At 47.2% G+C, this 27,347-nt stretch overlaps 1 protein-coding gene across 1 annotated transcript in view; it reads left to right on the top strand.

Moving 5' to 3' along the window:
• The window catches only part of LOC144689682 (echinoderm microtubule-associated protein-like 6), a 693,547-nt gene that overhangs the window by 417,521 nt on the left and 248,679 nt on the right, over positions 1-27,347 (top strand). Inside the window, exon 12 of the mRNA XM_078556972.1 lies at positions 25,574-25,680. Within this exon, the coding sequence (XP_078413098.1) occupies positions 25,574-25,680 (107 nt within the window). The remainder of the gene's footprint in view (positions 1-25,573; positions 25,681-27,347) is intronic.

Here is a 27,347-nt window from a genome sequence, read left to right as displayed (position 1 = left end):
GTTCAATGCAGAAGAGCATATTATCCAGTGGATGATGTACTCTGTTGGTCAATTTAATGGCCACCTACCTTTTAAGAACAAAGCTTTTTCATCAATCACTACATTAAAAACATATTTGTATTATCATACAATAACTAATTAAGATGTGAAGTTGACAATAGCTTTTAAACCTACCTGTCAAAAGGTTCCCAACTCCAGAACAGGCTTCCCCCATGATTCATGAACCCTCTGACCTGATGTGGTTCAGAAAAAGGCTTCAGAAATCACCCCGACTATCCCCTCCCCCCTGCGCCTCGCTGAAAATGTCAAACTTCAGGAAATACAAAATTGAGGTAGGCAGCAACATAGAAGTCTTGATGTCTGATCATGACCTGTGTGTCAGGTCGGGACCCACCACATTTCCCAAGCCAGTCAGAATGGTAGCTGACAGGAATCAGTTGGCAGTTTCAGAATTCATGTCTCCCCACCATCTCCCCCAATTCCACCTCCTGCCTGATGCATGTTTTCCCCGCATTGGGACGGCAAAATCCAGCCCATTAACTCTGTTTCTCTCTGCACAGATGCTGCTAGACCTGCTGAGTAATTTCAGCACTTTCTGTTTTTATTACATAGGGCAAAAATTTGTCTGTTCAGTGATTGGCCCATTCAGAAAGAGTGATCAGGGACAGTTGAATAGACCAGACAGTTAATTAAGTGGCATATAACTCCAATGCATGACAGTTATTGCCACTAATTTGGTTCAATAAAGTGTTACATTCCTGTAGAGACAAATAATCTGAAGAGAAAGGAATCCCCAAACAAAAGGAACTGATGGATAAGGTTTCACTTTTCAAAACGTTTGTTGTAACAATCCCAAAATCAAAATAAAATCAAGCATTCATTAACAAACAAATAGTATTTCAATAGAATCGATAAATTTCACTTTTTAAAGGCTTGATACAACAAAGTTAGATCTCACAAATGTATCATCAACATTCCCAGCACAAATGTGGCACCATATGCAGTCTCAAACTCTGCCTCCAGTTCATAGGATGTTACCCGAAGGTAAATACCAAGCTCACCAAATCCAGAGGGAAACTTGAAGCAGCTGCCACAACTATTTTGTAATTTGTACTTTTTTCGAGATTCGGGCTTAGAATTCAGTAAAAAGAAGGCCACCAAGTCTTATAGGTTTCTTACAAAACTAAATTAAAACTTTATTAATAGAAGAAATGATTTTAAGCACATATATAGATCTACAAGTTGTTACTATGATAATTTCTAAATCCCCTAATTAATCTACGATGGCGTAATGGTATTGTCGCTGGACTAGAGACCCTGGGTAATGCTTTGGGGCCACGGCAGATGGTGGAATTTGAATTCAATAAAAAATCTGGAATTAAAAGTCCAATGATGACCATGAAACCATTGTCGATTGTTGTAAAAACCCATCTGGTTCACTAATGTCCTTTAGGGAAGGAAATCTGTTGTCCTTACCTGGTCTAGCCTACATGTGACTCCAGACCCACAGCAATGGGGTTGACTCTTAAATGCCCTCTGAAATGACCTAGCAAGCCACTTAGTTGTAACAAACTGCTACAAAGACACAAAAAAGTAATGAAACTGAACAGACCACCCAGCATCGACCAAGGCACCGGAAACGACAACGGCAATCGCAGCCCTATCAACCCTGCAAAGTCCTCCTCACTAATATCTGAGGGCTAGTGCCAAAATTAGGAGAACTGTCTCACAGACTAGTCAAGCAACAGCCTGATAATGTGATTCTCACGGAATCACATGTTACAAATAATGTCCCAGACTCCAACATCACCATCCCTTGATATGTGGCAGAGGTGGCGGCACAGTGGTATACAGGTGGGAGGGAGTTGCTCTGGGAGTCCTCAACATCGACTCCAGACCCCATGAAGGCTCATGGCATCAGGTCAAACAGGGCAAGGAAACTTCCTTCTGCTGGTACTAAACGTACCACCTTCCCTCAGCTGATGAATCAGTGCCCCTCCGTGTTGAACATCACTTGGAGGAAGCACTGAGGGTGGCACAGGTGCAGAATGTCCTTTGGATGGGGAACTTCAATGTCCATCACCAAGAGTGGCTCAGTAGCACCACTACTGACTGAGCTGGCCGAGTCCTAAATGACATAGCTACTAGACTGGGTCTGTGGCTGGTGGTGAGGGAACCATCAAGAGGGAAAAACATACTCATCCTCACCAACCTGCCTGCCGCAGATGCATCTGTCCATGTCAGTATCAGTAGGAGTGGCCACCGCAGAGCCACTGTGGCGACCAAGTCCTGCCTTCACATTGAAGATATCCTCCATCGTGTTGTGTGGCACTACCACCGTGCTTAATGGGATAGATTTCAAACGAATCTAGCAACTCAAGATTGGGTATCCATGAGGCGCTATGGGCCATCAGCAGCAGCAGAATTGCACTCGAGCATAATGTGTAACCTCATGGCCCGGCATATCCATCACTCTACCATTACCATCAAGCCAAGGGATCAACCCTGGTTCAATGAAGAGTGCAGGAGGGCATGCCAGGAGCAGCACCAGGCATATTTAAAAATGAGATGTCAGACTGGTGAAGCTATAAAACAGGACTACTTGCATGCCAAACAGCATAAGCAGCAAGTGATAGACAGAGCTAAGTGATCCCACAACCAAGGATCAGATCTAAGCTCTGCAGTCCTGCCACATCCAATCATAAATGGTGGTGGACAATTAAACAACTCACTGGAGGAGGTGGCTCCACAAATATCCCCATCCTCAATGATGGAGGAGCCCAGCACAGCAGTGCAAAAGATAAGGCTGAAGCATTCGCAACAATCTTCAGCCAGAAGTGCTAAGTAGATGATCCATCTCAGCCTCCTCTGGAGGTCCCCAGCATCACAGATGCCAGTCTTCAGCCAATTCGATTCACTTCATGTGATATCAAGAAATGGCTGAAGGCACTGGACACTGCAAAGGCTATGGGCCTTGACAATATTCTGGCAATAGTACTGAAGACTTGTGCTCCAGAACTTGCCGCACCACTAGCCAAGCTGTTCCAGTACAGCGACAACACTGGCATCTACTTGGCTATGTGGAAAATTGCCCAGGTATGTCCTGTACATAAAAAGCAGGACAAATCCAACCTGGTCAATTACCGCCCCATCAGTCTACTCTCCATCATCAGTAAAGTACTGGAAGAGGATATCAACAGTGCTATCAACTTGCTTAGCAATAACCTGTTCATTGACGCCCAGTTTGGGTTCCGCCAGGGCCACTCAGCTCCTGACCTCATTACAGCCTTGGTTCAAACGTGGACAAAAGAACTGAACCCAAGGTGAGGTGAGAGTGACTGCCCTTGACATCAAGGCAGCATTTGACTGAGTGTGGCATCAAGGAGCCCTAGCAAAACTGGAGTCAATGGGAATCAGGGGAAAAGCTCTCCGCTGGTTGGAGTCATACCTGGCACAAAGGAAGATGGTTGTGGTTGTTGGAGGTCAGTCATCTCAGCTCCAGGACATCACTGCAGGGGTTCCTCAGGATAGTGTCCTCGGCTCAACCATCTTCAGCTGCTTCATCAATAACCTTCCTTCCATCATAAGGTCAGAAGTGGGGATGTTCACTGATGATTGCATAATATTCAGCACCATTCGCAACTCCTCAGATACTGAAGCAGTCCATGTCCGAATGCAGCAAGACCTGGACAATATCCAGGCTTGGGCCGACAAGTGGCAAGTAACATTCGCGCCACACAAGTGTCAGGCAATGACCATCTCCAACAAGAGAGAATCCAACCATCGCCCCTTGATGTTCAATGGCATTACCATCACTGAATCCCCCACTATCAACATCCTGGGCATTACCATTGACCAGAAACTGAACTGGACTAGCCATATAAATACCGTGGCTACAAGAGCAGGTCAGAGGCTAGGAATCATGCGACAAGTAACTCGCCTCCTGACCCCCCAAAGCCTGTCCACCATCTACAAGGCACAAATCAGGAGTGTGATGGAATGCTTCCCACTTGCCTGGATGAGTGCAGCTCCTACAACACCGAAGAAGCTGGACGCCGTCGAGGGCAAAGCAGTCCGCTTGATTGGCACCACATCCACAAACATTCACTCCCTCCACCACCAACGCACAGTAGCAGCAGTGTGTACCATCTACAAGGTGCACTGCAGTAATTCGCCTATGCTCCTTAGACAGCACCTTCCAAGCCCACGACCACTACCACCTAGAAGGACAAGGGCAGCAGATAGGTGGGAACACCACCACCAGGAAGTACCCCTCTAAGTCACTCACCATCCTGACTTGGAAATATATCGCGGTTCCTTCACCGTCGCTGGGTCAAAATCCCGGAACTCCCTTCCTAACAGCACTGTGGGTGTACCTACACCATATGGACTGCAGTGGTTCAAGAAGGCAACTCACCACCTTCTCAAGGGCAACTAGGGATGGGCAATAAATGGTGGCCCAGCCAGCGAAGCCCATACCCCGTAAATGAATTTAAAAAAAGACATAGATTTAAACTGACCAAGGCAAAGCACACACCCTAGACAGTCAAATTCAAAGTGAGTTTTCTCAGCTTGTGTCCCTTGTAAACGGCAGCTTGAGGCTTAGATGCTGGAGGCTTTTCATGCTTGTTTTAGATCTTAGAATTCCTTCTTTCCTACACACAACCTCATCTCCTTTATACAGATTTCCCCTTTGAATGCAAATTCCCATTGTTTCACTGTCTTTGGACTTAACTCAAAATTTATCATAGTACCAATTTTACCAGTAATCTTTGGGAAAAATAAACACACTGTTTCTTAACTTCTCCTGGCTCGGTGAAACATTTCACCCCCTCTTTTGAATTCAAGCTAGTCTGGTTTATTTAAAAATGCAAATGTTCCCTTTACACCTCACATTCTAAAGCTTCCCCCATGTTTATCTACTTAATATTTCAAACCTAGCTTATCTTCTGATACCTCAAAGCCTTCAGACCAGCTGCCTTTAATTGAATTAAGTCCCAGATACATACATTCACACGCGCACGCACGTACGCATGCACATACACGCACGCGCGCAGACACACACGCACGCACACACACGCACGCATACACACGCACGCACACACACACGCACGCACGTGCACACACACACATATATATATATAGGGGAGAACTTTTCATCCCGCGGGCAGGCGCGTGCCCGACCCGAACGGGAATAAAATAGTGCGCAATGACGTTGGATGAGTGTCCCAATGCCATTGCACACTCGTATGATATTTTGCTCGGCACGCGCGCGTGGGTGCCAGAGCGGCTCTCGCCATTAATTAAGCAGCCACTTAAGGCCTGAATGGTCCAATTGACTGTGATTTTTCGTTGCCCATGCAATTTTCTGTTCGTCGCATGGGCAAAACGGGCAGGCAGCCAGTGGACATTTTCACACACCTTATTCAAGGGCAGGATAAAAATGGCCAGCAGCATTGCCAGTGTGAGTAATGAGGAGTTTTGGAGATAGTTTGCAGCTGGTTGCTTACTGGTACTTGGCAGCTTCATCTCTGTTCGGGGTTTCAGTCTTAGCATTTCCAGGCTTCATTTCAGGACTCATTGCTGTCTGCCAGGCCCCAGTAGATTCAGACTGTGTCGACCCTTCCAAGTATCAGCCAGCCTTTGCTTACCCTAGTAATGGGGATTGTGGTCCCCGTTGGAGGCACCTCCACTGAGGAGGAAGAGAGGGGCAGAAGGGAGAGGAGGCCACATGTCCCTATGCAGCTTCCAGGGGAAGGACCTGTGGGAGGAGAGGCGCAGGCGCAAGGGGTGCAGGGCCAGCAGGTAGACCAAGGTGGAGGGGCCACTAGCCTGCTGCCAGGGTTTACAGGCAGTGATGCAGCTACCTCAATATGTCTGAGGTGCAATGCCGAAGAATGCTCCGTCTCTCAAGGGAGTGCGTGACCTCCATTTTGCCGGATGATTGGGCCTGAGATCAGCTTCAGCTATATGGGTGGACACCCCATGCCAGTGGCCCTGAAGGTCACTGGGGCCCTCAACTTCTATGCCCCCGGCTCTTTTCCAGGGGTCAGTGGGGGATCTGTGTGGAGGCTCCCAATCAGCTACCCACACTTGCGTCGAGCTGGTGACAAAGGCTTTGTTCAGGTGGGTACTGACCTTTATCCTTTACCGTACGGACGAGGCCGGCCAGGCTGAGCAAGTCAGAGGCTTTGCAGTGATTGCTGGGTTCCTCCATGTCCAGGGAGCGATCGACTGCACACATGTGGCCATCAAGGCGCCAGTGGATCAGCCCGGGTGCCTTCATCAACAGGAAGGCATTCCACTCCATGATCATGCAGATGGTGTGTGACCACAGGATGCAGATTCTGCAAATCTGTGCAAGATACCATGGCAGCTCCCATGATGCGTACATCCTGAGACACTCAGATGCCGAGGCTTTTTAATGCTCCAGCCCGACTGGATGGATGGTTGCTGGGTGAGGGCTATCCATTTAAGAGGTGGCCCATTACACCTCTCCGCCACCCAAGAACAGAGACAGAGAATTGTTAGAATACGAGTCATGCCTCCACAAGGGCAGTAGTAGGGATGACCGTAGGTCTTCCCAAGATGCGCTTCCGATGCCTGGACCGTTCAAGGGGAGCACTAGCCCCCAGAGCGGGTGTCACTAATCGTGGTTGCATGCTGCGCTCTCCACAATCTGGCACTGGCAAGGTGGGGCCCACTGGAGGAAGACGATTTTGACGCAGCTCCACAGGCCACAGATGATGAGTCCAGTATTGAGTCCGAAGAGCGCACAGTGAGGAGAACACTGAGGGTGTGGAGCCAGATCTTGGTAACCTGCAGGGAGGCAGGGACATCAGGGATGCCTTGATCCAACACTCCTTCAGCTAGGCTACCAAAGATCAGCTTCAAACTCATGCCAGGGCTGCACCTCGATCCCGGATGTCTGAAAGGACCCTTCCATTTGAATCAAAAGAACACTCACTGCCTGTGCAATAAATTTCAGAGCCACCTACGTCCAGCATTACATACTGGTGTTCCCCGCACCAAGGAAATAAAAAGGTGAAGCATACTCAGGCCATGATGACAAAAACACAATTTATATCATTCTGACAGTTCAATAATCTTAACAGAAACGTTTCTGCTATTCAACATCAGTCCAGCATACATAAAGTAAACAAAAATGAACATAAAATCATCTGTGACCTGTTCCCCTTTTGTTCATGGTGCCTTTAACTTACATTTGTGAGTGCTACGTCTAGGTGCTCCTCCGTCACTGGCAGCAGCATTGCAGACAGCCTGCTGACTCTGCTGTCTTGTTGGCCTTGATGACCTTGGCGGTCCTCCTCTAGCCAGTGGAGTCTGTGCTGACGCTGCCTGGGAGGGAGCAGCCAGTGCCACAGCTGGCATCTCCCCAGCCACTGCAGCCTCATCAGATGCCATGGTCACTGGTGGAGGGGCGGAGGAGCTGCTGCCGTCATGCAGAGCGCCCTGAGAGCAGCCCGCAGAGATGACAGGCAGCTCATGCGCCAATGTAAGGTCGCTCTGGACCTCCCTGCACATCATTGATGGATGGGAACCTAGCTGGGATAGTGGGTGCCTCATCCATCTCCCACACTGACACTGACCACCTGAGGTCAGTGCCTGTGTGAGGGCTTGCAGGTCTGAGTGCAACCTCAGGAACCCCTCATTCTGTCCCTGGAGCTGCCTCTCCATGAGAGTCGACACCCTCTCAATGGAGGAGGCAGTGTGCTCGGTCATGAGGGTCAATGCAATGGTCTTGCTCCACATGGACTCCTCCATCATGGAGACCATGGCAGGCATATCCTCATGGATCTCCGTCAGATCCTCCCGCACATCTTGCTGGATATCCAGCATCTGCCACCTAATGGATGATTCCGGAAGCTCATCATCAGCCTTCAACTGAGCATCATCCTGGTCCCCAGCAGTCGTCCGACTGCCGGCACCCTGGGCGCACTCTGCCTCCACCTACACCTCAAGCGAATGTGCACCGAGATACTAGCCACCGCTCTAATGCCCACCGAGGTGCTTGTATCTGCGCGAGTGCCTGCTTCAGAGAGCGGGTGTGACACAGGTGAAAATGACGCCCGTTGGTCCTCCAGTGTCTGGGGTGGCCCTTCGGAGTCCGGAGAGCGAACGCCTGCTGGTGAACCTAAAAGGCAGAAGAAGGACATGTCATTAATTAAAGTCATCACACTGTCACTGTTCATGCCAGGCACCCTGGTGAGACAACGGAGATCTGCATCATGATGCCCTCATCTTCCAATGATCAATGGGGACTCCAAGTTCGAGGCTCACATCAATGAAAAGACTACATTAGAACGGTTGCACAAGCCAAAATTCTCATCTGTGTGCACTGCACTGTTTCCTTCATCTGGTATCCCTGCCTCTTCATGCCCGGTTGCAAATGGGGCTGCCAGCTCTTGAGCTCTAGAGCGTCTTGCTCATACCTTGAGAAGATTTTAGGAGGCTACCGGAGCCTCCGGGGTCCACGACCTTTCTATATTGTTGTGGACCATTTTCTCTTGAATCAACAGAGGAGCATTTATTAATCCACTCTATATCTGCAGCGCCATTGCAGCCTGGCCAACCCTAGCTGAGGAGCACCTGGCAGGGCACATCCAAGTCGTGGCCCTCGGGCCGCAAGGCACTCAGTCCAAGCAGCCAGGGCTCACCCCCTTGCCCAGCTCCGGCGTGATTGACAGTTGGCACTCAGACTCTAGCACCCCGAAGGTCCACAGGGGGACCGTCAGACCTTAACACATCTGCACATTGACCCATGTCAACATGGTACTCACCCTTCCTGAGCGCAGCAGGTCATTGAAAGGCTTCTGATACTGCACCCAGGAGCGTCGCATCACACCATGGCTGCTGACCAGTGCTGCCACCTCCTCCCATGCTCTCTTGGTGAGGTGCGGTGGCCTCCTCCTCCCATCCCTGGGGACAAGGGTGTCCCTCCTGGCAGCCACCTCCTCTAGGAGGACGGTGAGGCACTCATCAGGGAAGCGGGGAGCCGAGTGCCCACCTAGCCCGCCCTCCTGCCTGCCGTGTCCAGCTGCACTCGGGTCCATAGCATCTGCTCAGGGAACGTCTTCCGTGTAGCTTCCAGGGGCTGCCTGGGCTGTTTTTAAACTGGCTACGAAGTTGCCATTGGACCCGACGGCCAACAGGCCCCCACCCCTGCTTGGCCCTACCTGGCTTGTGCGGAGATGCGTTTCACACTGGGCGGGCCTTAATCGGTCTGCCAGCGTGAAATTGCAGTTGGGGGCCGATCGCAGGCGGCAGTCCGGCTCGCGGCCTCTCCTGGGCCCACCCACCACGCCTGCCCGACAAAGGGAAAACCCTGCCCATAGACACAGGCCCCACTATTACTCTAACTTACAATAAATTCCAATAACATTATGAAAATTATTATATTTTCCTGATGAGGATCTCTCATTTTTCCCACTCTTTGGATTTGGACGTCGAGTTGTTTTCGCCAGCAGCTTTGCTCCATCCAAGGTCCCTGGACACGATTACCACCAACAAGGTGCACTTCTACCAACCATCTCTGCCTTGAGTCAAGACAGCCCTGTGGGCGCATCTTTCCACAGTTCCTTTTCAACTGAGCAACAAACAACACCTTCATGGTCTAGACACTTCTGGAACAAATGCTCAGCTTTTTGGCATGCCTGAGCTATTCACACTGCTTTTAGGTTTCAGCCTCTTTTATCTACCTCGCACATTACTTCACCAAGAGTTCCAGGAGTTCTCTTACTGCCAGGGATGCGAAATTTCTGACGTTTGGCAGAGTTCCGACTTGAACCACTGAATTCCACCCTTTTAATTTTTTTTCCGACCTCCACCTGGTTCTGGGGACCTATAACTCAGGCTGTTTCTCTTAATCTGCTGCCCAACTGGCTCAGTTTCTATGATTGGATGATGCAGAGCCCAGGGTTCCAGTAGCTGCTGCTCCCATGTGCAGCCTGCAGAGGACCTTCCTGCACTGGGTGGGTAGCAAGGCCGTAGCTGGGTGGGAAAGCAAGAGCAGGTTGCGGGGAATGGGGCTGGGCTGGGCTGCAAGGCATGGGAAGGTGGAAGCAGGACCAGGAGGCAGGGAGTGGGGGTGGAAAACAGGAGGCAGGGAGTGGGGCTAGGGGTAGTGGGACCAAGGAGCAAGCAGGAGCAGGTGGGGAGAGGGATTGGGGCTGACAGGGGGTGTCATATCATGGGGTGTGATATGGGGGGGAGAGATGGATGTGGAGTGTGGGGGTAGGTTGCGTGGCCAGGCGGGGCGAGCGGGAGCAGGGTGGTGGAAATTAGCAGGGATGGGAGGAGGAGCTAGAGCAGGAGTCGGGTTGGAGTAAGAGCGGGAGCCAGGCTGGAAGGAAGGAGCAGAGATTGGGGGAAGGATTGGAAGCAGGGTTGGGGGTGGGAAGGAGGATCGTGAGCAGGGCTAGCTGGGGGGTGAAGCAGGGACAAGGAGGATGAGGGTAAGCAGAGGGAGTGGAGCCAAGCTTCAGGTTGGGATCCAGGGCCTGTGGTTTGGGCCCTGATAGCCACTTCTATCCCACATCAATCAATCTTTTATAAAAGTTTAGGGTTTTAGCCTAACTTATGAAATGTTTCCATGATCCATCTCAGGATCACTGCATTCCCACTCCAGGTCCCCACATTTGGGCAAGCTAGGGAAATTCAGGTAGGGTGAGGGTGGAGAAGGAGGAAGGGATGAGTGAGTTGGGGCTGAGTGAGATGGAGTGAGTACTTGATTGAAGGGGGCTGTGGGGATTGGAGGGAAGGCATGAGTGAGTTGGGGCTGAGTGGGATGGGAAGGGATGAGTGAGCAGGTCGTGGGCAGGAGCATTGAGAAGAGGGATATGTTTGGTGGGGGGAGAGGAGCTGATTATAATGTGTGGGTGGGGGGTAGGGGGGCTACACTGATTCTCCTGTCACCATGGAATATGGAGTGTTTGGCTGAAACCCACATGAGTACATAAAATAACATTTTTACAAATTATTTTAAAGACACAGATTTTCAAATTTATTTGATAGATGTGTATGTAATTAATATGTAGATCTATAATGTATGAATTTTAATAGTAACATACCAAATATTACTATGCTGCTTTATTGCTGTTTTATTTCTGCTGGAATCTGAGGTCATATAAATTTTCAAAAGTTTTTTTGTATATATATATATATATATATATTCGTTCATGGGATGTGGGCATTGTTGGAAAGGCCAGCCTTTATTGTCCTTCCCTAATTGTCCTTGAGAAGGGCAACAAAGGCTTGAGAAGGTAGTGATGAGTTAAAATGGAGTCATATTGGTAAATAATTTATGAAGCATTACTGTAGGTCTTTGCTTCACTTTGCATGTACATAATTCAGCAAGATCATGATCTGTTGTTAGTATGCACTTCACCCTGGATTACATGCACTAACTGCATTGAATACTGAAATGCTGAGGTCACTTTGGTGATCTTATACAAATGCATTGGTCTACAGTCTTGATGGTAATAGAAGGTAAAAAAGGAGAAAACTAATGTTTCTACCCAATTGAAGTCTAATAATTCCACCCATTTGAAATGGCCTAGAAGCATTTACATTTTACGACATTTCATAAAAAGTGTTATCATGACATGATTCCTTGTCAGCAAAATATTTCAGACCTTTTCGTGTTCAGTCACTAATTGTCAAACCTTTTGTCTTTGGCTACTCTCACCCCTACAAACAGAAAACTGACCTTTTCGTAGAGTTCTGCTTGCTTCTCCTGAACATACGAGGCATTCTGTGCCTGTGTTCTGCTGCCACACAACAGGCTTGAAACATACCTACCCAATTAGCTTCTTTTTGCCTTTTTTGTTACCTAGCTTTCATCCTCATAGCAATGTCAACTCTCAAAAACTACCTCACAGCTAGGAAACCTATTTACAAATTCTTTTCCCAGAACTATCTTAGTTTCACTTTGGGTTGGAATATTTCACAAATACAAGTTTTTTGCAAAGTGTAAAGTTTGTCCCAGAAGTATCATCCCTATTGAACCCAGTTGAATATCAGGCCTTCCACAAATCTAGGACATCCCAAGGTGCTTTAAACCAACACTGTTTGAAGTGCAGTGATTATTGTAATGTAGGAAATGTAGCAGCCAATTTGTGTATAGCAGGCCCACACAAACAGTAATATGATCATACCCAGATAATCTGTTTTAGTGATGCTGGTGGGGGATAAACATTGACCTAGATACTAAGGGAGAATTCCTAATTCTCCTTTTAATAGGGCCATGGGATCCTTTACATCCACCCAAAACAGCAGATGGGTCCTTGGCTTGAATGCCTGATCTGAATGATGGCACTTCCTATAGTACAGTACTCCCTCATTACTACACCAGAATGTCAGCCTAAATTTTGTTTTCTGGACTCTGGAATGGGCCTTGAATCCACAATCTTTTGACTCATAAGCAGGTGTACTACTGACTGTCATGAATGCCGCTTCATTTGTCCCCAACAATCTATCTGTCTCATCCGAAAAGAATTGCCAGGACTCATTCCAGCATCACTCAGCACAATTTTTATTGATTTTTATGTAGCTTGGGTTAAGTGTGTTCAGTTATTTTGTATTTTCCCTAAATGAAAGTATGTGCCTTTTAATCTTTAACTATATGTTTCTTATAAGTGTTCCTGAGGATGATCAGGAAGTCAGATAGAGAGGTATCAGTGTCCTTGTGCTGAATCAATAAATAGCCCATCAAGTGAAGCTGATATGGATTCATGTAGTGACTTACTGAGCTTATTTGCTTAAGGACACATCTGTATTAATCTGAGTGAGGTTTCTCTTGTTTAGCTTCTGGGCTTTCCCTATGTATGACTAAAGATCTGTGTGATATCAGTCCATGGACAGCACTGAGGTTGTTGATGTCCACATTATAGCAGTCTCAATCTGGTTCCTTCACATTGTGATTCAGTTCAAGACAGACTACTGTAACTTGTCTTGAGATCCGAGCCATTGTGTAAGAGGTGGAAGTTATGTTTGAGATTTGAACATCAGCCGAGTTGAGCTCTGCTACAGTGGACTCTGGATGCTCTCCATGATATCCTGCAGCTCAGTCAGGCAGTCATGAAGCACTGCATAGATGTGGGCTGTGGAATCATCCATAGATTATTCTTGTAGGTTCTATCCAGAGCACATGAATTGCTGCCCCGCTAAACCAAGTGGGTCAGTCCATGGGAATGCAGTGAGAGAAACTGATTCCCAATGACATATTTTAGTGAATTAGATTTGTTTTCTGTTTTCTACTTAAGCTTGCTATGTGGTATTAGAAGCTGTATGTGCTATCCTGTTTTTCTGATCGCACTTGCATTGATCTGATTCTGGGAGCTTGACATCAGTTACTTGGGGCAGAATTTTGTGGCCGTTCACGCCAGCGGGATTTTCCGGTCCCACTGAAGTCAACGGACTTCTGAATGGCTCGCCGCATTTTACAGCCCCACCTCTGCCACAACGGGGCCGTAAACTTCCACCCTTGGTTTCCATTGTTTATACAGATAAATGCGATTCTCTTATATCAGTGGCTGAATCGTAAACCAAATTGTTCATGGGTCAAATTATACTGTCACCAACACCACCCCCACCCCACTCCCGCCACCCAGCCAAAATAATTTACTACTCCAAGATCATTGCAGAAAGCATGAACAACTCCAAACTCTCTTTCTTTGATCTTCTTCCTCAACACCTCACCTCAAATTTAAAGTGTAAAAAATGCATGGAGCAAGAATTTCCTTCCAGAGGCGGGAAATGGATGTCGGGTCCCCAATTCATCCCAGGTAGAGTCACCAGCCCCATTTTGATGGAGTTGCCCCTCAATTGGCCTGGAAATAGCTTTGGTAGGTAATTAGCAGCGGTGGAGGCAGGAGTGGAATGGATACTATTCAAGTGTGGACCCAATTTAAATAGACCACGGCTGCCATTTCACTGCTTCACCTTAGTTTGGATGATCGTAGAATCATAGAATGTCTCAGGAGAGGCAGAGAACTAGAACCCAGGACAGGACAGTGCCTCGATTCGTGGATGTGGACCTGGAGGTCCTCTTGAGACTGTAAGGGAGAGGAGGGAGGCCCTCTTCCCAGAGCGTGACAGGAGGAGACCATCCACCCAGGCTAAGCAGCCCTGAATGGAGATATCTGACACAGTAAGCAGAAAGATATGGATTCATGTAGTATGCAGAAACTGGATCTAGTGTAAAAGAAGGTGAGTGCAACTTCCAACCCTCAGGACAGGCTACTGCGTATTCACCCTCCAGCAGACACACCAGCTGAGGCGCCTGTGGGCATATGCTTCTCCTGAACATCAGAGGACTATGTGCCCAGGGCACTTACTGACCCCTTACCTCAGAACCAATTGCAGCTGAGGACCTGCCAGCGCGAAACATGCATCTTCTAATGGATAGGAGCAGCTGGAACTGGCCATAGCCAGTGCCTTATCTCACTGTCTTTTATCCTTGCAGGAGAAATTAACTCAAAGTGCCTATGAGAGGGCCCTGTGGGGTAAGGGGGAGTCCCTACCTACATGTTCTCACTGCCATGGAGGAGGAAGCCATAGACATCACCAGGGTTGCAGATCATGAGTAAGTCGAGCAAGGCGAAATGGGTGGAGATAGTGATTTGAAAGTGCAATACATTCATTAAAAGGATGCTTTGCAATCCACCCCACCTGACAGCAGAGCGAAGACTGAGTTGCATTGGGAAGCCTCAGTGCTGGAGAGGCTTCTGCTCTCCAAGGCTAGTTCTCATGATCTTGTGTCTCCCACAGGTGCAGATGTAGAGGCAATGAGACCAACTCCCTCACCATCATCAGGCCAAACGCAGCAACATTAGAACTCAGAAGCGGTACCGTTGCACCTTACAAGTGCAGCCTTTACCAGTGCAGATACAACCATCTCAGTAAGTGCTCATGCGCGGTTGGATAGGGTGACACTGGGTGATGAGCACAGCACTAATATGCGGGAGGAGGTGCCAAAGATAGAGGCAGCTGTGAGCAGTCCCCCTTGGAAAAAGAAGGACAGACACAGCCCTGCTCAGCTGGGCACAGATGTGGGGCTTCAGAGTCACTGGAAATGAAGCTCTACTTAGACTAGAAACAACAGATATGCTCTCACATGTTGGTGTTCCCTGAGGCAGTGAGCGGTCATGGATAGAAAATGGAGGAGTCCATCTAGCTCATGTGCATCACTATGAATCAGGGCTTTGAGCCCATGATCTCCTCTATTCAGTGACCAACCTCATGGAGAGCCATATGCAGCAGCACTTGGAGTGCATGCAAAAACTGTGCATTGACATTTGCAAGATGCATTTCACACTATGTAACCTTGATTGGTCAATGGTGCTGATGGCACAGGGATGTCTGGACGGGATACCAGTTGAACCTGACTTGTTGCTCCCTCCAGCCATCCAGAGCCCCTACCAAGGGCTGAGGCAGTTACCGAAGAGGATGAGGACCCAACTGCCCATGAAGTGCCATCACTATTGGCCTTCCTGGTCCCTCTGATGGAGCATATGTGCAACAAAGACTTGTGACAGAGGTCACCCTTGCAATTAGGCAGGTGCAGCAGCCTCTGGATGTGCCCCTACTCTACAACGAAGACAAACACCACTGAATCTCAGCCACAGGCAGAGGCAAGTGTGCAGGCTGCCTCCACCTCCTCTGAGGCCACAAGCGGAGTACCGCATAGAGTTGGCAAAGTGTGGAGGCGAGCAGAGCACTGGGTGGCTCACTTGGGGTCTTCTACCTGTAACTGTGCATTATTTCCTTTAAAGGAACAAGTAAATTTTGTCACAGGAAGCCAGGTGTGTGAGCTCGCTTTTATTAATGGCAGGATAAGAAAAGAGATATGAAGTGGTAAAGGTGGGCAAGGGTCCATCTAAAATGACAGTGAAACCTCTGGGAAGATGTGCATCCTTCACTGGCATGAAGATTTTACATGTTCCAAGCTACGTCTTCAATAGAAGTGTTCGCACAGGCAACTCAAAATGGCTAAAAGTAACTGCTCTCTCATGAGAGAGAGACAACTGTTGGTGAGTTTAACCTGACGGTCACCACACCTCAGGCAAGGGGTGAGGTTGAGAAGGCAGGACCTTCATGGATGACCTCAGCCGGTATGGGAATTGAACCCATGCTGTTGTCATCACTCTGCATCGCAAACCAGCCATCCAGCCAACTGAGCTAACCAACCCCCAGAGTGAGTTTCAAACCATGCCGTTGCTCCTGGGTCAGAGGGGTTCACTTAAACAAACCTGAAACAAATGATCCCTGACATTAATGACATTTTTTTATTTATTCATTCATGGGATGTGGGTGTCGCTGGCTAGGTGAGCATTTATTGCCTATCCCTAATTGCCCTTGAGAAGGTGGTGGTGAGGTGCCACCTTGAACTGCTGGAATCCATGTGGTGTAGGTACACCCACAATGCTTTTAGAAAGGGAGTTCCAGGATTTTGACCCAACAACAGTGAAGGAACGGTGATATATTTCCAAGCCAGGGTGGTGTGTAGCTTGGAGGGGAACTTGCAGGTGGTGGTGTTCCCATGCATCGGCTGCCCTTTTCCTTTTAGGTGGTAGAGATTGCAGGTTTGGAAAGTGTTGTCAAAGGAGCCTGGTAAGTTGCTGCAGTGCATCTTGTAGATTGTACACACCGCTGCATCGGTGGTGGAGGGAGTGAATGTCGAATGTGGTGCTAATCAAGTGGGCTGCTTTGTCCTGGATGATCAAACTTCTTGTGTTGTTGAAACTGCACTCATTCAGGCAACTGGAGAGAATTCCACCACAATCCTCATTTGTGCCTTTGATGGTAGACAGGCTTTGGAAGTCATGAGGTGAGCTACTCTCTGTAGAATTTCCAGCCACTGACCTGCTCTTGTAGCCACAGTATTAATATGGCTGGCCTAGTTCAGTTTCTGGTCAATGGTAACCCCCAGGATGTTGATAGAGGGAGATTCAGTGATGGTAATTCCATTGAATGTCAAGGAGCGATGGTTAGATTCTCTCTTGTTGGAGTTGGTCATTGCCTGGCGCTTGTGGGTGTGAATGTTACTTGCTACTTATCAACCCAAGCCTGAATGTTGTCCAGGTCTTATGGACAGGGACTGCTTCATTATCTGAGGACCCACAAATGGTATTGTGCAATCATCAGCGAATGTCATTGATGAAGCAGCTGAAGATGGTTGGGCCTAGCGCATTAGCCTAAGGAACTCCTGCTGTGATGTCCTGGGAGTGAGTTGACTGACCAACAACCGCAATTACTCCAACCGATGGAGAGTTTTCCCTTGAGAACAAAAAGCCCATTCCAAGCACGGCCGACTCTCTGTGCAGCTGGGACACCTCATTATTCTGCATCTCCCTCCTCTTCTTCCTCCTCTTCCATATCCTGCACCTCCTTTTCCTCCACTGAGCTATGTCCTTCCAGGGAATACCCTTTTTCAAGGCCCACACCTCTCTGGTGGGGTATGCTATGGAGAGAGCAGAAGACCACCACAATGATGGAGACCCTTGCAGAAGGCTACTGTAGGGCATCACCCAACCAATCCAGGCACTGGATCCACATCTTCCGAAGCCCAACAGCCTGCTCAATAGTTGTCCTAGTGAGCAGATGACTTCGGTTGTACCACCTCTGTGCCTTTCTCGCTGGCTCCCATAGGGAGTGAGTAACCATCTTTTCAAGCATTATCCCTTGACCCCTAGAATCCGTCCACAGACTGTGGAGCAAAGAGCTGTAGCAGCCTGGACTGACAGAAAATGAAAGTGTCATGGCAGCAACCAGGAAAGCAAGCGCACATATGGAAGAAGCTGTTTTTGTGGTCGCAGATCAGCTGAACTTTGAGGAAGTGGAAGCCCTTCCTGTTGATGAATCTGACTGGCCAGTCACTGGAAGCTTTGATGGTCATCGATGATGCCTTGCTCTTAGGAGAATACAGTGATGGAGGCAAAACCCACTGCCGCATGTCCCTTTGAAGATATGTCTGTATGGAATTGAATGTACTGTCCAGCTCTCACAAATAGTGACCTGCAAGATGCAGTGGTGTGCAGCCGTTTGCGAGATGCCACCAAAGACCTCTGCTGATCCTTGGAGGGAGCCAGAGTGAAGAACTTCTATGCCACAGTAACTTTGATGGCTACTGACAGGCCATGGCGAGCAATGCTGCAAGGTGTGAAGTCTTGGGCGATGTGATCAATCTCTGGATTGATGCAGTCTCCTGTGGCACTGGTTCGCAGTCATCTTAAGGTAGTTTCTTCCCTAGTAGATACTATGCGGAGGGTATGGCCTCTGTGTCCTTCCTGCCCCTCGTCCCTCTCGGGCCTCCTGATGCCTGGGGCATTGCAATCCCTTTGAAGGGCGTTTGTCCTCATCGCCACTGGACCCAAAATCTTAGAGTCATGCCCACATCATCAGCTTCTGCCTTCCCTTGTACTCCAGTAGCTTCCCAAATTGTGTTTAGCAGCCTTGCCTCCTCCTCTTTTCTACCCGCAATGCCAGGAGAATGACGATCCCTTGCACTGCCTAAGTACTTACTGCTTACTCTCCCTCTAACCAGCACTGATCCAATGACACCTATTTTCAAATGGCCAAATTCACCTTTATGCCGTTCACCCTTTCATCGAACCCACCTAATTCCCTGGAACAGCCATGACTGACTTCCCACTGTATGTCCACCTCCTTTCACCTGGTCTGACCTGGACAGCACATGCAGCCTGTGCCCCCCTGTCAAAATCAGAACATAACCCTTAATGAGCTCTCAATTAGCTTTTTAACAATGTTGATTGGCATTGTTAATGGATCAGTCAGTATCTTGGGGCGTGACAGCAGCGGACTGACTGGGATCTGTCCGATGGCCGAGAGCGTCCCCACCAAAGCGGATGTCCCCGCACCCGCTCCTCCCAATTCTGCTGCCGCCCCGGCTGCCAAGGCAGCCACCTACCGGCTGCAGAAAGGCGGCAGTGTGGCCGGGCAGATTCTGGAGGCGGTGGCCGCCACCAAGGAGCGCCAGGCAGCCAAGTTGGGCAGCCTGAAGAAAACCATCTCGGCCTCCGGCTATGAGCTGGAGAAGGGCAGTGGCATCTGGCCCAATCAGCTGCTCAGCACCTTGGCCAACAAGGGATCCCCGGCCAAGAGCGGGGCCGGCACCTCCTCGGCCTCCCTCCAGCCGGAGCAGCAGGAGAGGGAAGAAGGGGGACCGGAGGAAGGAGAGGGCGAGAACGTCACCAAAGGAAGAGCCAAGAGGAAAGTGCCGACGTCCAAGAGAGCGGACCCGAAGAGAGCGGTGGCCAAACGGGCCAAGAAAGCGGTGACCAAGAGACCCCAAAAGGGGACAGCAGCCAAGCTGAGAAAAGCCCCCAAGCGGCCGGGGCAACATCTAGGCCTCTAGGGCATAAGCGGGTGGTGGGGAAGAGGAGGTAGAGGCACAAGGAGCGGAGAAAGACCTGGATCAGTCAGTATCTTGAGGCTGCTCTGAGTGAAAGTTGCCAATGCCAGGAACACAGTTGGAAAATCGCTATGCCAGCCAGTGCTGGTATTTTCATCTCTTGCCCGATTCCATTCCCACCCTCAGCAGGACCTACAAATTCAGCCCCAGGGGCTTTTCATTCCAAAATTGAAGCCTTCTGCTTAATAATTTCTCGTTCCTCTGTCTATCCCTCAATTACCAGGTTTCTCTACAAATGAAGTTCTCACCTATCTCATTCTAAGTAATTTCTCTCTCTTGCTCTAAATCTTTAGAATATTGATGTTGTTGTTGTTCTTTGTGCAGTTTTGATTATGGCTCTCTGGCCATGATTTTGCCAGTGCATTGGAGATAGGTTGGCAGATGGGAGGAAAAATGGTGGCAAGTGGCATCAGAAGGGAAGCCCAACGTGCTTACTTCCCTAGGGGGTATTCCCAGAGGCTGCTGGGCTGCTGGAAGGAGGCCGTGCTTGAAGGCCGCAGGAGGTAGTTAAGCCTGTTAAACAGCAGTTCATTGCGATTTTACCAGAGTTTTCCCATTTTGTGAAGCTTCAGTGCCTAGGCAGCTAAAAGGAGTTGGAAGCTCAGTGGAAGGTCAGCCTTGGCTGCAGTCAGCATCCATTGTGAGAGGTAGCTTAGCTTGGTAGTGAGGATGAAACTGAGTAGATAAGGTAGCAGTAAACTGGAGGCAAGCCAAACTTGGCTGGAACAGAGGCATTCTGGTTGAGTTTCCTCTCTAACTTGGCACTAATATGTACAAAGTAAATAGGAAGGATTGTGGGAGGCCCTGAGAACTGAGTGCAGCAAATTACAATGGGCCTCATTCAGTCAGGCCTTAAGATCCTCAGTGAGGGGCAGCATCAGAGAAGGAGAGATCTGCAGCCACAGGGAACAAAGCAGAGCTCATAGGGGCACAAGGACCATGAGGTCAGAAGGGGCAAAGGATGAGGAGGGTGCAGAGGGGCACACAACCATCCTCTTGTGTGCAGAAAATGGTACCCACCGGAGGAGGTCTACTGTCGGAAACTCTGCCTCCTGAAAATATCAAAGAAGCAGTTGCCAAGCTATGTGCCATGATAGAAAAGGAGCTGAGCCCAAAGGGAAGTGACGAGCACCCATTGTCTGTAGTGTTGAAAGTCACTGTGGCACTGAATTTCTATGCCTCCAGATCATTCAAGGGATCTTCTGGAGATAACATCATAGAATCACCAAATCATAGAATGGCTACAGCACAGAAGGAGACTATTCGGCCCATCATGCCTTTGCTTATTTTAATTCATTCATGGGATGTGGACATCGCTGGCTAGGCCAGCATTTATTGCCCATCCCTAGTTGCCCTTGACAAGGTGGTGGTGAGCTGCCTCCTTGAACCACTGCAGTCCATGTTACGTGGGTACACCCACAGTGTTGTTAGGGAGGGTGTTCCAGGATTTTGACCTAGCAACAGTGAAGGAATGGCGATATATTCCTAAGTCAGGATGGTGAGCAGCTTGAAGGGGAACTTCCAGGCGGTGGTATCCCCCTGTGTCTGCTGCCCTTGCCCTTCTAGATGGTAGTGATTATTGGTTTGGAAGGCGCTGTCTAAGGCAGCTTGGTGAGTTCCTGCAGTGCATCTTGTAGATGGTACGCACTGCTATCACTGTCCGCTGGTGGTGGAGGGACTGAGTGTTTGTGGATGGAGTGCCAACCAAGTGGGCTGCTTTGTCCTGGATGGTGTCAAACTTCTTGAGTGTTATTGGAGCAACATGTGTCCCCACACACAACCTGGAATACCCTTCTTCCGCAGTACAGTTCTTGTCCTGCAGCTTCTTCCATTGTCTGAGGCCACTTCGCCCCCTTCCCCAAGCAAGACCTAGCCCTGCAGCCATTGAAAAGCCACTCACATATGGCTGATCTGGTAGGTAGAGACCTACCTGTGAGCCCCCCTAAAAGTGATGTGGTGCTGCCTGTGAAGCCTGGCGCTGATGACTGTGAGCGCTGACCAAACAAGGTAGGCAAACAGGCCTTGAAATCCCTAGTGAAGAGCAGCCCACCAAGTGTTTTCCCACATGTGGGTGAACGATCCAGTGGGGAGGGTAGGGGGAGATGAGGCCAGCAGGCTAGCCTTATAATGATACGCTGATGTACTACAATGAGGTTCATGAGCAGCCCGTCATTAGCAGGCGGCGTGAATGATCGCGGACTGGTTTCAACTATCATGAAACCAATTTTTGGCCTTCTCACCATATTATCCGCTCACGACACCAAATGCACCCGATGCTGGTGGGCATGGAAAATCCCCGCCAGTATATCCATTGAATGTTATGTAGATAATCGGTCATTCTGGGATAATGTAGACTGTATGAAAAATAAGTGAACAACAGTTAGATTAACTTTGTTGGCTTGCAACAAAAAAATAAATTTCTAAAATTGGATGCAAGTCATCAACTCTCTGATTGTTGTACAAAGAGAAATCCATGTATGAAGAAATTGTTAAGGGTCCTCAAGGAGGGTTGCCTCATAATGTAATGCATGGTACAGAATATGGATAAAAGCAAAAAAACTGTGGATGCTGGAAATCCAAAACAAAAATAAAAGTACCTGGAAAAACTCAGCAGGTCTGGCAGCATCTGCGGAGAGGAACACAGTTAACGTTTCGAGTCCATACGACTCTTCAACAGAACACCTCTTTTCTATTTTTACTTAGTTCTGTTGAAGAGTCATACGGACTCAAAACGTTAACTGTGTTCCTCTCCGCAGATGCTGCCAGACCTGCTGAGTTTTTCCAGGTACTTTTATTTTTGTACAGAATATGGAGGTGTTTAATTGACTTTGTTTAGAAATTTTGGTTATATGTATTCTATTTTTTATTTAAAGAGAGAGAAGGGAATCTGTTAATTGTATACTAATTGTGTTTAATTGTATGCAGGTGGTGGGTATTAACTGGGGCTTCATTTGGGCCCTTTAAATAGACACTGACTAAAACTGGTTAGTGGGATTGGAAGGTGTATGCTTGTAATGTGTGACTCTAAATAAATATAGAAGTGAGTAAAGTTCTCACCTTCATCAATTGGTTTTCTGTTTTTGATGCGTAATCACTATTGTAATGTAGGAAACAGAGCAGCCAACTGGCACTCAGCAAAGTCTCTATTAGGAAATGGAGATAGTTTAAGTAAGTTATACTCGTATTTGTGGGTGTTAGGAATAAGTTTTAGCTTTAAAGTTTAAGTTTGATTTGTATTTCAGTATCTGTCCATTAAGAAAGGTCAAATGGAGTTTTAGTTTCATTTTAAAAGGCTGCTTGCATTTCTAATGAGACATTTATGACCCCTATAAAGTGAAAGTAAACACACAAGAGTAGGAAGAACAGTGCTGTGCCTAGCAACAAGGGAGGTAGATAGGCAGGTTCCTCCCACAAACACACACATACAACTAAAGAAACGGCAGTTTTAAGTTCAGTTTGAAGCCAGGACCCAGGGAGTGGAAGAGGAGAAAGTCTGAAGAAGAGCTAGTTAAAGGAAGGACAGGAACCTGGGAAAAGGTCCTGTTAAGTGAAGTTAAGAGTGAGGGGCAGAGAGAAAGGCTCCAAGCTTCAGATTTAAAGTGAGAACAGCTTGCAAGAAGGTTCAGAGACAACTGAAGGTCTGTAATTCTTCGTTATGGGCATGTGAAGCAGTGGTGTACTGTTAAGGCTGACTTGGTGAGAGAGAGTGCATGGAAGACAGCTTGAGTGCATGTGGTGACCCAGGGAAGAGGAACATCAGAAGGTAAGCTCAGCTTGAATCATAAGTCCCACAAACAGCAATGCAATAATTACCAAATAATCTGTATTTTTTGACGTTGATCAGAGGAGAAATATTGCCCTGTATGCTGGGGATAACTCACCTGCTGATGCTTGAAATGGTGCCATATGCTCTTTTATATCCACCTGAGACACCATGGTTTAATGTCTCATCCAAAAGAAAGCAACAGTGCCACACTCCATCAGTACTGCACTGGAGTGTGTGCTGGAGTGGGACTTGAACCCACAATCTTCTGCCTCAGAGGTGAAAGTGTTGCCAACTGAACCAAAGCTAACACACATCATGCAAACATACAAAAACTTAATTTGCTCATCTGAAATTCCTTTATCAACAGTAGCTAATGTCTCATTGATACTTCACACTAGTGCCAATGTTTTGTGTCAATATTGAATTTGGAAGACATCAATTATGGGAAACCTCATAGCTAATCATGATTCTGTCCTCAGACCTGTGACCTGTGTATAAATCCCCATTACAGAACAACAATTAATCATCTCCACTATTTCTAAGAAGTGATACAAAAATGTAACAGGAGTCACATCAAAAGTGGTATCTTAAGGGGAAGATGAAAAATGAATCACTTGTGGTAAATTCATGAACCTGCACCCAGCAAAGGGAGTACTTGTTAGAAATAGAGTTACAATACAATAGCATTGATTCTCTGATCTGCATTCTTTTTTCACTGAGGTTCACTATTGGGGCTGCAAGACTGCTGAATATACTTACCTGTTGCACTGAACTGTAGCTATAATTATGTATAATTTATGTAGATATGAATGTTTGAGAAACAACATGGATACCATATTTTGTATGTTCAAATTGTTAATAACGTTTATAAACATAAAAATACTTCAGATGTATTATGAATGCAAATCCTTTCCTTTTTAAATCTATTATAGCACTGAAAATCTGTGTCACATAGATGTATTTGATTATGTTCAGGAATCTAAGAAGGTTCCTCATCAATATGTTGCCCAGTACTTTGTAGAAGGGCATTCTTGTTGAAAGTTAATTATGGAAAAAAGATTATGAACAAGATTTTTCAGATGGCGGAGGGTTTCCTGCTCTGCCACCCGAAGAGTCGGCGAAGATTGGCATCCCTGCCAATCACAGCAGTTGTACACCCATTTAACACCCCATGGAATGTTAATTGGCTGGGAATAAGATTTAGGCTGGGGATGGGACTTATTCTCCTCGCTCGTGCAGAAGTCCCACCACAGAGGGATGACAGCCAATCTGATTGGCTGGCAGCTCTGTCATTCCAGCAGCGCCAGTGGCAGCAGTGGTCAGAACTGGGACTACAAGAAGTCCCCAAATTCTAAGTCCAGAGTCCAGGACCAGGTAAGTGTGAGGTGTCTCATGGCGGGGAAGGGAGGTAAGGTTCAGGTGAGGTGGGGGGTTGGGGTGGGAGAGGTGGGTTGGGATCTTGATGGAGAAGTTTGGGGGAAAGGAGTACTTATGAGGGGGGTGGGGAGAGACCTCAAGGGGCTGGGGTGCCCAATATGGAAAGGGAGCCCTTGAAGGAGATGCCCCCCATTCCACCCGAGGCCCTAGCAGGGTGACCTGTTGGGCTTCTCCCGCCACTGAATTTCTCCCAACATCCTCAAAATTGATGCAGAGTGGGAAGCTGCCTTTAAATAGCAACTTAAGGGCCTCAGTTGGACAAGGGTGAGTGGGCTGCCGTAGGCCTCATCCACCCCATGTAAAATTGTGGACAGGGTGGGAGGGTGGCGGAAAGGCCACCCAGGGAATTTTATGACCACTTTTCCCTTCCAACCACCCCACTGCTTCTCCCCGCTCGCCTCGCCCCCCCTTAGCCTGCAAATCTGCCAGCATGGGGCCTTAAAATTCTACCCTCTGTACTAATGTTTTAGCAATAGTTTCAAGATCTTAACGTTTGCATGTTTGGAATCATAATTCTTTCAGGACTCTTGCAAGCCCACTGTTCAGAAATGGTTAGAATCAGCCCAAGTTGTCGCACCATGCTATTTGCTTCCCCTGCCCCACAGCTCTTCTTGCATTGCTCCTATGATAGATTAGCCATGACCTGAAAATTTGTTTTTTTGATCATGTGTTCAATTGTACAATTATTTGAAGGCAGTTTAGTTTAAAACATTAGAAATAGGAGAAGGAGTAGGCCATATGGCCCCGTCGAGCCTGCTCCACCATTCAACATAATAGCTGATCCGATCTCGATGTCAATTCCGCTTTACTGGACATGTTTTTATGATAATGGAAATTAACTAATTCAAAAATCTTTAAACATGAAACAGTGCTTTCATGTATTATAATTTTATTATGATTTACTTTGTTTTGAACAGAAAGTTATGCTGATTCAAACAGTGATGAATCTGATTCGGATCTGTCAGATGTGGCAGAGTTGGATTCTGACATTGAACAAGAAGTCCAAATCAGTTATGATCGTCAGGTTAGTAAATTCAATGGTAGCACTGACTTATATTAGTATTACCATTTTGAATTAACTGATAGTTATACAACTTTTGATATTTTCAAAATTATTATAGACAGGTTTTTTAATCATTTTCATTTATGGACCTAAAATCCTTTGTGAAATGAGTCTTGCAATTAACACTTGCTGTGAAGAAATACTACCTTGATTTTACACTACTTTTCTGGGAGATGGGCATGAAATATTACAAAGCATGAGTTCTCCTTATGACTCTCAGAATAATTCTAGTGCACTGCATCTCTGACTATCGGCTGGCAAAATGTGGAAGTCAGCCATTTTACAACTTTTTCTGAACCAACAAGTTGCAATGGGATCCTGATTAAGTGCCCACAACCCACCAATGGAATATAATTGCGAGCCCAGTTCTCTTACTGATAAGAACAGGTTGGCTGTGCACCCTGCATGCCGGTTCTCTGAATGTACTTAAAATCAGTTCTTTGTTTGTGCTTAGTAAGCTAAGTATTTTTACTAGGTTATCAACCAGGTTCACAAATGAATCATAAAGTATTGTATATCTAGCAAATCTTAAAATGTTTATTTTCAGTGTCCTCAATGATTTGGGCCAGGAAGGGGAGTTAACTAAATTGAATGGGAAGATGATTAATGGAGCAGGAAGTATGTTTCAGACAAGTGAGATTGCAGAGGGCAGGAAAGCAATAAGAGCAAAAGCTGCAGAGAGACAGGGACCTGGATATTAACTGGGGCAGGTTATGTAGGTTGGGGTGGCAGAGATTTGAATGGGATGCCTGGAAGTCTGGGTTTCTTGGCATGCTGTGGAATTTTAACATGTGTTGTATGTACTTGACAGGTTCCCTGCTGGAAGAGCAAATATGTAGGCAAATCTCTGATAAGTGCAAAAACATTATGGTAGTAATAGTGGGGATTTTAATTAATTCTATATTTGATAACATTACCCTAATGTGAAAGGCACAGAGAGCAAAATTCTTAAAATGCATCCAAGAGAAGTTTTTTACCTAGTGCACAGCAAGCCCAATAATGAGATGGAGATGGTTCTGGACTTGGTTTTAGGGAATGAAGCTGGGCAGGTAAAAGGGGTATCAGCTGGGAAGCACTATGGTGGAAGGAATCATAAACCACTTTAGTTTTAGGATAACTATGGACAAGGATGAAGTTAGACCAGGAATCAAAGTTCTGAAGACGAGTCATAAGAACTCGAAACATTAACTCTGTTTCTCCCTCCACAGATGCTGCCAGACTTGCTGAGTTTTTTTGCAGCATTCTCTGTTTTTATTTCAGATTTCCAACATCTGTGGTATTTTGCTTTTTACTAATGTTATGACATGGCAGCTGGTGTGCCAGGCGGACCATATCCACAAGGGAAATTCTTGGCCACGTAATCAATGATTTTGCAATTTGTATTTAAATAATTGAGAGAAGATTTGGGCACTGAATTCATAAGTAATGAGTCCACTAACACCTTTAGAGATTTTAAAATCTAAATTAAAACATTTATTAACAAAAGATAAGATTTCAAGCACATAAGATTAATTATAACAAATCCCAAAATTCCTAATTAAACTGATTTTCAACTACATACCCCCTTTAAGGCAACAGTCCAAAACAGATTTTAAATTTAAATAGCAAGCCAGCAAATTTACCACAGC

This window comes from Cetorhinus maximus, chromosome 14 (genome assembly GCF_964194155.1).
Source record: "Cetorhinus maximus chromosome 14, sCetMax3.hap1.1, whole genome shotgun sequence".
NCBI classification, from domain to species: Eukaryota; Metazoa; Chordata; class Chondrichthyes; order Lamniformes; family Cetorhinidae; genus Cetorhinus; species Cetorhinus maximus.
This window is presented reverse-complemented; position numbering and strand designations above follow the sequence as displayed.